This window comes from Pezoporus wallicus, unplaced genomic scaffold (genome assembly GCF_028554395.1).
Source record: "Pezoporus wallicus isolate ANWC-B61680 ecotype Strahan unplaced genomic scaffold, APGP_CSIRO_Pwel_v1 scaffold_3294, whole genome shotgun sequence".
Lineage (NCBI taxonomy): Eukaryota > Metazoa > Chordata > Aves > Psittaciformes > Psittacidae > Pezoporus > Pezoporus wallicus.
Window position 1 is genome coordinate 1,178,536 of NW_026635478.1, and position 13,578 is coordinate 1,192,113.

A 13,578-nucleotide genomic window follows, 5' to 3' on the forward strand; every position below is an offset into this window, starting at 1 on the left:
TACGCAAATATATTGGCATAATCTGTGGCACTTTTCCAGGTATTGTTACTATCTAGGTCAGATCACAAAGTCAGTGCAATGCATCCTGCAAGTCTGAACTGTAGGGACTATGTGAGTTTTTAAAGTTAGACAGCTTTAATAAAAATGAAGTAGCTACTTGTGATATAGCTAAAACATTCCTGTAGTCTTTGGGAACAGATTGTTGTCATCAAAGTATAGAGTGTCTGGGTGTTTTCCTTGTTCTACTAACTTAATTTTAAGAATTTGCATATTCTCTACTAATGCCTGTTTTTTTCTCCTGCCCATTCGTGGCTAGGATGTTGGATTTCGATTTGACACGCTCCGTACCATCCTGCAACAGGAAGTTCTGCTGCAGGAGGATGTGGAACTGATTGAGTTCCTTGACCCCAGTATCCTGTCTGCAGGGCAGTGTAAGCAACAGGAAAACAGACAGCTTCCAACGCTACGCTCCCTAGCAACTCCTAATATTTGGTATTGTACAGAGAATATGTACCACCATATTCACTGAGAAACAAGCAATAAATATATTGTGTGTTTTTTATATAAAATGCAGCAACAAAGTAACTACTTTTCTTTTTTCTCAGGTCGTTGAGTCTTTGGTACACTACTCCCCAGATTTTTGTATACGCATGTTTTTTTTCCTAAAGTGTTTTGTTGAAAGAGTCAGTTTTAATCTGAGATAGCTACATGAACCCTAATATGTGCTCTGGGGAAGAACTAACATGGTTGATTAATTCTTGAGTTTCTAAAGCTATACAATGGTGATTTTGATAAATGAGACATGATTGTGAAGACTGAATTGAAAAGTGTCTACTTTGCTGTGGTCTTCATAATTATGTCGGGGAGGTGTGTGCAGTTAATTTTCAGATGTAGAATACCAGAAGAACAGACTTAAAGCATTTTTAAAGATGCATTCAAGCCAGCAGAGGCTGGTGAAATTCACCCTGGAAAACTGAAGGAGCTAGCTGCTGCAGCAGCATCAGAACAGCTACCACCTGTATTTGAAAACCAGCAAGGACAGTGGGTGTTCTGACAGGGGGTCTTGCTCAGAAATGGACAGGAATCAGTAAATAAAAATACCTCATAACACAGCCCAGTGTTATGTTTTTATGCTATGTTAGGAAAATGGATAAAATTATTATAAAGCCACAGCATGTTAAAACCCCAACTGTTTAAGTTGTAATATGTCATTATTGATTCTGTCTGTCAAACAAGAGAACTTCTGAAACAGATTTTTCCAGTGCTTTGTCTTGGTCCTAGCACTATTTATTATAGTTTCTTTAACCGTTCGGATGATAAAGTACACTTACAGAATTTGTGACTATTGCTCAGCTTCCAGACAACACCAAGTTTGTAAATGTTTTGGCAGAATGGAATTCAAAAGTAGCTTTGAGAAATATCTTGAAATCAGTAGAAAAGTCAATAGACAAAAGTCTAATGCTTTTGGGAAGGAAAAATCAAATGAACAAACAGGTGGTTAATAATTGGGTAGGCAGTACTACTTCAGAAAAGGATCTGCACATGGTTGCAGAGTATAAATTCAATGCTTCAGCAAATTATTGAAAAAATGGCAAATCTCATCCTGGTGTCCTTATTAAATGCAGCATGCAGGGGGTTACTTTTCTGTCTGTTTCCCTAAGCCTTGTGTTAGACTACAGCATTTGGTTTTAGATGCCGCGCTCGGAGAGGCATAGGCAATTTAGAGACAGGCCAGAGCAGAACAAGAAGAATAACGAGTTTAAAAAATAGAGTCTTTTGGAAACGTTAAAGTATGCTAGGATTGTTTGGCCAAAATGGACAAAATTGAAGTGGGTAAAGCAGTGTTACAATGCGTAGAAGGTAGCTAATAGGAAGTGGTGATCAGTCGTCATTTATCCTGTTCAGAAAAGGGAACGATGTGAGGAAAAATCATGCAATTAATTTGCCAGTGATTCCGACTTTACTTGGGGGAAATCTTTTGAACTCTAAGGATATGTATGAGTTGCAGTAGCTTCCTGGGTGGGTTGTGGAGTCTGAAGTTTCTTCTTCAGTCTGTCTGTGATGATCTGGATTAACCAGAAACCGAAAATGGACAAAATGAGCTTTTAAATCTCTTTGAGTCTTTCATTGTTGTGTTTCATTTTCTATGTGTGTGATTTTATTTTCAATGTACCAAGCAAGTTGTAGACTACATGTCTCTCCTTTTTAAAGTTAATTACATATCTGGAATATTTTAACCCTGGACCTTTAATGAAAGCTGTCAGTAGCCCTGAAGAATTAACGCTTGTAAACTGTGTTGAAATATGACTACAAAACTGTCCAGAAAATAGAAATCCAGAGATCATGCCTTATTTTAGAAATGGGAAAATAGTCCTTTTAAATACTTCCAAAACTAAATACAGGATATGCAGGTAAAGAAAGTGAATGTTTTTCTTTCAAAAAAATATGCAAAAATAAAGTTGTTATGCATCTTGAAGCCCATATCCCATCCATCTCTGGACTGTCATTTAAAAAAATGCAACTATAATACTGTATATGAAACACAGTGTATTTTCAAGCAGTTACTTCTTTTTGTGTAATTTTTCTAGGTGAAAATAACAGCTTTATGAAGTTTTTTTAATGTCCTTGAGAAATAACTGATTACTGAGATACAGTGACTGTTCTCTAAGGATTTGCAAGAGCTTCTAAATTATTTAAAATGATTATACAAGCCATCTTTATAAAAACATGTTAAAAACTACTGCTGTGTTGGTGTCCAAGTTAAATGAGTCAGACTCTAGAAAAAATAAAGCTGGCATTACTTGAGGATTTTGTTACCAAAAGAAACATGCCCTTCCCTACTGTACTCTTGAACCTGGAAGTACAGATATTCCAATTCCTACCCACCCTGGATTATAATGCTGAGTAGTCAGTTTTTTTCTTATTCTATTTTCTTTTCTTTTTTTTTTTTTAAGTCATATGTGTAAGAGAAACTGACCTTTCAAAGTGGTACATTATTCTTCTCCTTGTGACATAAAAAAAGCCAGAGAAATGTTTCCTTAGAGTACACTGACCAAGTAGTATCATGTACATATACATGTAAATCTGCCACTAGGAATATTTTTCAGTGTTTATAGCTCCCATCAGAACCTGTATAAAAAACCCATTATAAGATGTCATAATGGCAGATGCAACCAGAATCTTCATGATTTTGCCACTCATTTGACCTCAGGAATCTGTGGTTGATGATATTTTTTCTGTTTACAGGGATGTCTCGCTGCTTCTTGCCTTTGTAAGTGCACTGTTTATGCTTCCCTCATGGTGGAAGGAATCATCATGGCTGCTATGGGGACTAGTTCTGCTTGTCTATGCAGTCTTTCGAGTGTGGGGCACATGGAGGACAGCCAAGCTGCAAATGTCCCTGCGAAAATACTGTATCCAGCTGGAAGAAACAGTGGCAAATAGCAGAGCTTTTACTAATCTTGTGAGGAAATCTCTACGACTTATTCAAGAGACTGAAGTAATTTCCAGAGGATTTACCCTGTGAGTCTATATTTCCTTTTATTTAATACACAGATCCATTCAAGCCAGATGCCTTCTAAAATTGTCTGGTTGCACCATCTCACATAACAAGTGGAATTTCTGAAAAACGTGATACTTAAAGCTTTTTGTTCACATAAAATAGTATCATTTCCATTCATACTAAATGTATGAATTCTAACAATTCACTGTTAAAACCTGGCATCCTGAAGGAGAATTAAGTCTCACCAAACTTTTATGTCACTGAAATCTGCTACTCTGCTATCAATTAAACACATGAAGAAATGGATTTTGAATCAATTTAGTTAGGTATTTTGTGGAGTCATTTAAAGGGCGGTTTGTGGGGGGGGGTGTATATCTTTTATTACCAAATCTATGTAAATAAACTGACTGCAAGTAATCATTCATATTTTAGGAAACAAGATGACATCATAATTCTATTTTTATTTAACAAACAACAGTCTGAAGTAATGAGAACACAGCAATCAGTGAAGACCATTAAAGCTCATTTCCCACCTCAACTAAAGGTTACTTTACTCATTGAGAGATGAGGTGTTTAAATTCTTAAATTCTTTACTGCTGAATTTGCATCGCGCTTGAGGGATATGAAAACATTCCTGGTTATTTAGCTCTTGTAGCTATTGGGCAATTTTCACCTATTTGCTGTGTGAAAGGACATGAGAACAGGTTTAGTGTATGCGATGATCCCAAAGCCAACAGTCCTGCTTCTACACACTCTCATTGCCATGTACGCTTTTCATTTATAGCAGCCTATGGTTAGATACGTACCTGTGCCAGCTAGCCTTACAGTTAAGGAGGGTGGAAGTGCCAACAACTAAAATTCAGACAACTGATTTCTAAAACCAGTTAAAAAATTCCCTTGTGTGCACAAAGGAATTGTTTGTTCATGCCAGACCAACTATTCTGTGCTCAAGCACATGTTTTTACATGCAGGTTTGAAACTGTAGACTTAACATTTTGAATAAATTTTCTAGCTTGAGATACCTTCAGTATGCTTCATTGAAAAAATGTTTCATTCTCCCTTTGGGATGAAAAAGCACGTCTTCAGTCTGCCTAGATATGTGTTTTGGTTTGTTTTGGTTTTTTGCTGAAGGATCATATAGTTAAGCAATAGGCAGTCTTATCTTTGCAAATGGGTTCTTAAAAGAAGTTATTGTTAGGGCTTGTCCAAGTTACAGATGAGAAAAACATTTGGATTTTTTCCTGAGTTAAAGCAAACGAACTTGTGGTCAATGTCTGTATTGCTGGTGTCTTGTTCTTTTGCTACATATCTTAGATTAACAGAAAACATACTGGTCTTTAAGCTGATGCTTGATCTAATAGCCTCTTTACTTAAAACTTTGGCAAGCTTTTCCAAAGACTTTGAAGTATGGATGGAGTGGGAGAAGTCTGACTGTGCCAGTATCCTCATTGGAGCAGTTGTCCAGTATGAAGAAGTCAGTGCTGTACAGATTTTTATTTGGTTTAGCCTGGAGGAAAGTCTAATTCCAGAGTGTTCTTTTCTGCAGCCATATAAGCAAAAGATGGCTGCTGCACAGGGCACCTGAAATTCTTACTTGAGATAGCACTTCATGTATGAGGTTGAAAAACTAGTTACCTTTTTTCTTCCAGAATTTTGTTACAATAAACCATAGCAGAACAAAGTTTTGTATGTTCTCCTGTAGTAAATTTGTCGAAGTCTTAATGCTAGTTGAGAGTCACATGGCAATAGAAATGGTTGCATGTAAAAGTTAATGAGTATCTTCTTGTGTCATTTTACATCCTTGAAGGAATGGGATTTCAACCAGGTAGCGCAGCGTTCTGTTCAATGATACGTGTGTTGCTGTTCTAGCATACTTCTAGCTCAGCATTGTTTGGAATGTGTATTAACTGTGTTGTCAGTGGAAAAATACTGAAGCTGACATTTAAACAGTACTGAGTTCAGATTTTGGCTAGGTGTACTTAGCTAAATACTGATATAGCAAACCCAGGTCTGCAGCTTTGGCCTGAATCTCATTGTATTCCACTACTGTTTCTTCTCGTTATTGCACTGTACATTGTAATGTTCTTGTAAGCTAATTCACATATGCTTTGAAATCTCTGTGGCTTTGCTTTATTCTACCCTGTTGCCCCTTGTTAATTGATATTTGACTGTCTCTGTAAATGTTAAATTTTTCTTCATGAGGTTTTAGTCAGTTGTCCACTGGTTCCCTGGTTTACTGCTGTGATAGTGACTGCTATATGATTAACCAATTCAGGAGTCATTTTGCCTTCATTCCCAAAACCCCACAGCAGCCACTTAGAAAGGGAACTATCAGGCGTCTTATATTAGCTGCTCTCAAAGGCAACTGTATATTCCGATTTCAGAATGGCCTTCAGAAGTGTTTAACGCTATTGTTGGCATTTCAGGGATGTCTGCATGGTACAAGCTGTGCATTGCAGAGATGGCTGAGACCTCACCAGAGTAGTTTGGATTACAGAAATTGGGTAGCCAATGTAGGGTAGTGCTATACTCAGGCAGAATGGCACTATTCCTATCTAATGGCTTCATTTGTCGCATTGCAAATGATCATGGGTTGCAGCCTGGAATTTCCACTGGGTAATGAAAGTATGTCCATTGTCTCACACATCATGAAATGGAAGCTGTAGGAATACATAATGAAAGGCTGCAGCAGTAAGCATTAAGTAGTTATTTCCCTGTTTGTCACTGAAATAATTAGCTTTTCTCCAAAATGCTCCCTTTCTACTGTATTTTAAACTAGAATCAAGCTCTATGAACACATATTGGTGTATATAGCATCTTTATTGAACTGCTTTCATGGTGGAGTACAGTAATAGGTTTTTATTAATGTGTCTATACAAGTTTGTTATAAGTTGAGTCTATTTAAAATTTGGCTTGTGAGATCAATGGAGAAATAAGTCACTGTTCTTTACTTGTAGAATGGCTTGGGGCAGTAGGAAAGAGGAAATTCGCCCTTAACCTTTTTTCTTCTTGCTATTCATGGCTGGTATGCAAAGTTGATAACGTTTTTTAAGTCCAATTAAAATATATAGAAGATAAATGAAACATTAGGAACTTAATGATATGGCATATCTGGCGTAGACATTAATAGCAAGTTATACTAATTTAAGATTACTTGAATAAAAAAGAATTATTTTATAAAAAACACTGAAACAGGGCCTCCCAGAAGGAAAGCAAGTTGTTTTGCTTAATACTGGCAGAACATGCTATGCATGAGTTGTGCTATATTTGTCCTGTATAGGAGCTGGAAATGCTTATATCATTGCAGCAGAACGTAGATTTCTTTCTCTCTTTTACAGTAGAAGAATTTTGCTCTTTGAACCTGCTTCTGACAGTTCACCCAGGGCTTGAGTCTACAAACTGATGGGAGAGTTTATTCATAAACACTTCCAGCTGTTACCTTCAAAACCTAGGGAAATGTTAAAAATTGGCATGTATTTTACATGCTGTGTTCCCTAGTGAAATGTATGGCAAGACTAGCATTTTAGATTTACATTTAGAAATTGAAATTAACACAGTTTGGGTTTATTTTATTCAGGTTTTAAAGTACTTTATGAGATGTTACATAAACCATTTTAATATCACTCACATCATTTAATATGGTACACAGACATTTTAATGTGGTATTTTGGCTAGCATATTCAATATACTGCAGTTTTTGGCATGAATCTCCTTGTGTTAATCGTATGGGTCCAGCCTTGCTCACTGGGTGGGCTGCATTGCTTTTCATATTTGACAGTGAGGCGATAAGCTCTTTCCCCTCCCAGTCAATGTGCAGCGTGGTCCAGCTAAGCACATGCAGTAGGACTGACATTTTTCCAGCAGGGTCAGGTTTGCTGGCTTACTCAGCTCTTCAGTCAGATAGGTTACAGAAATAGTTCCCAGTGAAGCAGCCCCCCTCAGTTTCACCAGGTATCCTATATGCTTTTCCCTTTTAAGTGGCCAAAGACATGAAATCACCTCCTTACCATGCCCTGGGAAAGGTGATGGCAGAAGCAGGCTCCCAGTCTCCAAAAATTAATCACAATTCATTGTCATGTTGTCCACTCTGTGTCCGTTCCTGAGCTGACTCTAGTAAAAAGAGTCCCAGCAAGTAAAGGCTATTTTCAGTATCTCAGTCATAAGTTTGGCATCAGACTGTATATGAATAGATATAACTGGATATGAATCTTTTTTATTTTCCCTTTTCTACAGCTTATTGTTACACAGACATATTTAACATTCACCCAGTTCATGAGTCAGTTTATTTCCAGATGAGGCAATTTCTTACAGTTCTAAAGCCATTCTGAAGTATATTCTAACAGGCAAATGGCACAGTTTCTTTTATATGGTATATTCACCTGAATATGTGGACACCAAAGTATATTTTCAAATATGCTTGTATAGTTGCATATATTTCATGTGTTTACCTGTCAGACTCCCACAGACACAGCTGCCATTCATTGCATGATGATAAAATCTGTGTCACCACTCAAATAATATCTCTGTTGACCTGGAAAAGGGAGCATGGAAAAAGTTGAAAAAATACAGTGGATTGTATGAAAAACAATATGTAGTAGCACATTTTTTCTGCAAAAGAATATTGAACAAATTTGGCTATAAAGAGGTATATGTTAAGCATTTGTTAAAATTTCCAAAGTTTACAGTGGGCTTGTGGTAGTTTTTTACTAAAGGTAATGTTATGGTCTGTCAACCTTTAGCGTATAATTTAGGAAATCTTTGGAGAAAACAAATGCTTCCTGTGTTCTGGTCATGTTTACAAATGAATCCTGGCTGCTTATCTGAAATTCTGATTAAATGTATCATTGATATGCTGGACAACAATATATATATTATTATATATATCATTGATATGATTAGGGTTTTTTTTTTCTCTCATAGTTACTGAGTGGTTTGAAAAACTTTTCTAAGTAATGGAATAAGAAAGCTGATGTACTGTCTTTTAAAAATACTTTAGGACATCTGTACAGTTGTATCACATTTTACTTTTCAAGTTTGCTTGACAGGGTCAGTGCCGCTTGCCCATTTAATAAAGCTGGACAGCATCCTAGTCAGCATCTTATTGGTCTCCGGAAAGCCGTTTATCGCTCTGTCAGAGCCAACTTCCGAGCTTCAAGACTGGCTACTCTGTACATGCTGAAAAAATATCCTTTTTGCAAAACCTGAGCAGTTCAGATATTCCAAGTTACCTACCTGTAATTGGGCCAGTCTTTAGAGTTAGTATATCTAGAAACTGACAGTACTTAATTACATACCTAAACAAGACAAAGAAAAGGTAGCATAGTAAATTGGGATTTACGCTTGTGCTGTGCAGTGTGAGAGAAGATTCTGTGCACTGAAAATGTAGACCCAGTTATTCACACCCGTGCCCTTGGTGTAAGCACTGTTAATGTTTTTCAGAGTCCTTCAGGATTTTGTTTTGTAATGCATCTTAGCCATCTTTTCCCCTTGCACCAAAATAGCCTCTTCTCTGAATAATATGGCCTTTCACTCGACACCCCTGTGTTCAAAGGTAAGTTGATTTCCTGTTTCAGACAAGCTGAGTGACATTCATTTAAGAGCGAGGAATTTCAACTCTGAATCAGAGAAGAACACTTGGTTCAGATTCCATTTTGTGAGTATCATCTGTATTTCTTTAGTGAATTGTATACATGCTTTCTAATGTTAGCACGTCAAGGTTATTTTGTGTTTATTGTACTTGCAGTACTATATAGGAAATAACAATGTCTTCACCTTAAATTATAGCACAAAAGTAAAACAGATACGTTACTGATCTGGAAGAACACATGCAGGGAAACAAAAGCTGGTGGTAGTGCGACTGTTGAAAGTCTGACATGACAAATCACTTCTTTTGTCTTCCTGGAACATAATACTAGACTAGTATATCTTGCCTAGCAAATGGATGGATGTACTGAGTGATGACGGGTAAACACGTAGGGGAACGCACAAAGCTACTGGTATGCGCAGTCACTTTGAAGGAAATGAGTATTTCTTCATAAAACAGTAACTTGTGTAGGGATAGGCATCCTCCTTCTGGGCTCAAGACTTCACTCTTAGCTCTCAGGAATAAGGTGTATTTGTTATGTCTTAAGAAAGAAAAATTACTCTGACTGGTTCAGACAGGTTATAAGAGCAACTGATACCTACCTTGGAAATAATCAAGAATCCCTTCTAAGAACATGGGACAAGAGATCTGAAAACAGGGTCAGTTAACATGGCCTTCTTAAGTGTCCTCCAGCATGAAGGGTAGCAATGGTTAGGACAGGTTTGTAGGTTGTTGCTGTGGCTGGGAAAGTTACAAGTCAAGGAATATTGGTGTGTATTAGACTGTCCACTCGTTTTGTAACTACTAAACTTAAGGAATGGCTTTTAAATTAAGGAATGGGAGAGAAGAAAATTTTGTTTACTTTGGATAATTTGACTTTTAGATCTGTCTTTGAGAAAATTTTAAGATGAAAGTACCATTATGCCACATTATCACACAGATATCACAGTAGTAAGGGCCAGCAGAAATAAATGGCTGAAAAATTTATGGACGTTGCATGTATATAGGTTCTTGACAAATGGAAAGAGAATTTGTATTTGTCAAGAACATCGTGGCACAACTAGTGGTAGCATGTGAGCTGAGATGCAGGCTGGCCCAATTCTGCAGTGCATGAAAACTGAAAAGGAAAGACCTTAAGTGTAAGGAATGTGAGTAAAGGATTCCTCCTCCCCACCAGGATAATTAAAAGAAGCTTTAAGGTAGTTCCAAGTTGCCTTAGTTTGAATATTTCCCTGTGTATCATGAATGCCTGTAAATGTTATGTGTTTTGCATGGGTATATACGGCAAGGGGCATCTTTCAAATAGATTCTAGTGCCTCATGAAATTGAATAGAACTTTTACGCTGGAGGGGCCAAAGGTTCCTTCATGTCAAAAGCATTCACAGCTGCTGCTTGTGGCAACTTTAATGCCCTTGTCTGTCATTAGATTGTTAGCAGAAATCTGGCCTAGAGCAAGGAGAAAAAGGAACTGGAGAGATTAAATAAAGGAGCGAGGTGATAAATTGAAGGGAAGGAATGTTGATAAATTAACAGAAAGGATCTTCCATCCAAAATCTGGAAATGAGATGCCAATTCTGACTTTTACAGTTCTTTTTAGTAAGTTCTGCTTTGCACAAAATCAGAAGATATTCTCAACTTTGCATAAACAACATCTATGCAAAGTTGCATCAACTTGATATCTTTACTTGCTTCAATAAAACTAGGAGTTTAGCAGTATTTGTTTGTGGCTAGTGTGCGCCTTTTTAGCTAGACAGCTGCCTTCAGGGAGTAGAATAAACTACTGTTGTCATAATTAAAATTTGTTCCTATGTAAAAAAAAAAGATGCAATTATAATTTAGCTTTATACCAGGCATTTGTATCAAACCTTGGTGGACCAGTAATCTAATGAGATGGAAAGACATATTCCTTACATTTTATGTGAAGGGACGGTTGGGTGCGTGCAGAAACAATTCATCGTTTTCTAAAGCTGTTCATATTGGAAAGAGTACATTGCTCAAAATCATAGAATGAACAGAAGGAAGGAAAGAGAAGAGTATTTCTCTTTTAATCTGGAAGACAAGGATATAGCAGGCTTAAACTCAAATTAGGTGTTTTGGATTAAGTATTTACAGGATGTTGTGCAGACTGGTCACTACCATTTCAACAAATGTCTGCACTCTCCATTGAATTGTGTAATAACTCAGGCAGTACTTCAGTTGGCATGCTAATTGCTTAATGTTTTTATACTTAAGAGCCTTGTGAGTTCTGTGTCATAGGAATCTATGCTTTAGTCACTGGTTTAATTATATGCAAACTGGATGGAGGAAATTTTATAGCTTATTTTGCTGGGTTATGTTAATAGTCTCATCTTCATCTTATGCAAGATAGTGTGACAGTGCATTTCCATTGAATTATATTGATAGGTAGTACCTGGGCATTGGACTGTATAAACTAAAAAAGCTTTAATTTTGTTATAAGTGTAAGGTGTCATTCTCTGAATGCGAAGAATAGCGTTGCAAAACCAGACATTGGATACCAGTATTTTAAAATGAGTTTAAAATGAGTATATATATATATATATATATATATATATATGTTCCACCTTAACCCATTTATGTCTTAATGGGTTAAGGTAGAACATACATATATATTTATATTTTATGTCTTTGGGGTGCACTGAGCATGGGGAAGATTGCAAATTTCCTCTAGTAAATCTAGTGAAACATTTTTCCTTCTCCTCTGTAAAAAAATTAGTTATTGCATCATGAAATGTTAGAAAAACACATACTTTTTAACTTGGGAAAGAGAAAGCTCACATAAGAAAACAGGAAGCTAAATAAAAAGCAGGACCCTCTTTGGGTCATGAAAGCCTAAATCAGAAATCTGATGCTGGAAAGCCTGAGTAAAGAGACTGGGCAATTTGCAGTGCAGTGTTTCTTCCTTGACCAGTCAATGCATCCATTCTTGCCTGGTGAGAATTTCATAAGAAGGCAGTTTGGATTTCTCAAGGATATTGTGGGGCCCTCCTGTTCGATCTTTAGACGGGAATGGGCTTTTGAAGAGCAAAGTCTGAATATTAAATTGCTACATACAGGGGTACATTATTGTTCTTGCTTTTCTGTAGGCAAATAAGAGTGGCTTCCTGGCAGAGGTTAGACAGTCACTGTACAGATATTTTATTCTGGATTTGACAGTTTATTATTAAGTAGTTTTGCCTTTTCTTCTCCCAAGCTAATAAGAGATGTAAGTTAAACAGATGAACGAAATATTTTCACAAAGACATAAAAAAAATTTCACTAACCTAAGGTTAGTTACTGTATTTGGCTTTAATACAAAACATTAGCAGTTAAAATACTTGTGTTTTAGAGCAAAGTGCGTGAAGGAAGCGTGTTTGTGTATATGTTTGTGTGTATGTGCTTAAACTTTCTAGAGGTTTACTCCTTAGGAAGGTAATGGTGGCAGGGGATCAGTTCTCTGCTTTCATCTATCCCATAGTAATGGGGGTGGGAGGTCTGCGATAGTGGAAGGCAAGGCAGGCAGGCGCTGGAATATGCTGGGAATCCCTAGTTGGGACATAGTATTGATGAGGGACTGCTTTGGTCAAACCACTCATTTGAAATGTTGCCTGGAATTCTTTTCTTAGCATGACTTAGAAATTCACGTGTCCAAACTTTAATGGTGTTCATGTTGTTGGAAATGTCTTCTTGCAGGAAAAGAGTAACAAGGCATGTAATTAGTCTCTGAGATAACTGGTCCTGAAGGGTTTTGACCAGATTTTTCAGTCTCTGACAGTTAACATCCTCATCCCATGTGCTCCATCTGCTGGGCATTGCTGTCAGGTTAATTGACAATGGACAGCATTCATGTGAGGCAGCTGCTAGTGGCAACAATATTAGCTCCTAATTAATTTGCCTTGCTGGTTTTTGTCTGAACACTCTAATAGGCTTCTTTCTTCCTGGATTTCTTTTGGGGATAAATTAGGGAGAAGTGTGTTTGGTTAGAACCTGGACACTTGGCATTGTTCTTTTCTGGGACACAGAATATGATTTTTTTAATGCAATGCGTTCTTACTCAAATGATAAAAAATTTCTTGAGCAAATCACTTTTACAGATTCAATCTTATGAGAATTTAGCACGTCAAAATTTTGGGAGTAAAAGTGGGTGGGACTTGTAGCTTCCCCAGAAAACATTAGTTAGACAAGAGACAAGCGCTTCTTATCGGCTTTATGTGTACCAAGAGATGAAAGCATTCAGTTTTCAAATTGAAATATAAATGAAACAAATATTTTAAATTAAAGCCTTATTTTCATGCATGCTTTACAATTATATATATATATATATTGCTTTAAAAATATTTTTATATAATGTATAAAATATGTATAAAATTATATATATATATTGCTTTTTTAATATATATATATATTTCTGTGGAGCAAATGTGCTTATGACCATAAGTTGTAAGTTCCTATTTTAAAGCAAATTTTACTGTTTTGAGACTGGGTAACTATCCAA

The 13,578-nt window shown here is 36.7% G+C and overlaps 1 protein-coding gene across 7 annotated transcripts in view; it reads left to right on the forward strand.

Annotated features, from left to right (window-relative positions):
• The window catches only part of VEZT (vezatin, adherens junctions transmembrane protein), a 54,531-nt gene that overhangs the window by 23,031 nt on the left and 17,922 nt on the right, over nt 1-13,578 (forward strand). For 3 of the 7 annotated variants that reach the window (XM_057424942.1, XM_057424915.1, XM_057424899.1), the window contains 3 exons: nt 317-492; nt 3,247-3,522; nt 8,536-8,685. In XM_057424942.1, coding sequence (XP_057280925.1) covers nt 317-492; nt 3,247-3,522; nt 8,536-8,685 — 602 coding nt within the window. Of the gene's footprint in view, nt 1-315; nt 493-1,277; nt 2,412-3,246; nt 3,523-8,535; nt 8,686-13,578 lie in introns of those variants that run through there. The other 4 variants (XM_057424950.1, XM_057424906.1, XM_057424933.1 and 1 more) reach the window with 3 other exon arrangements.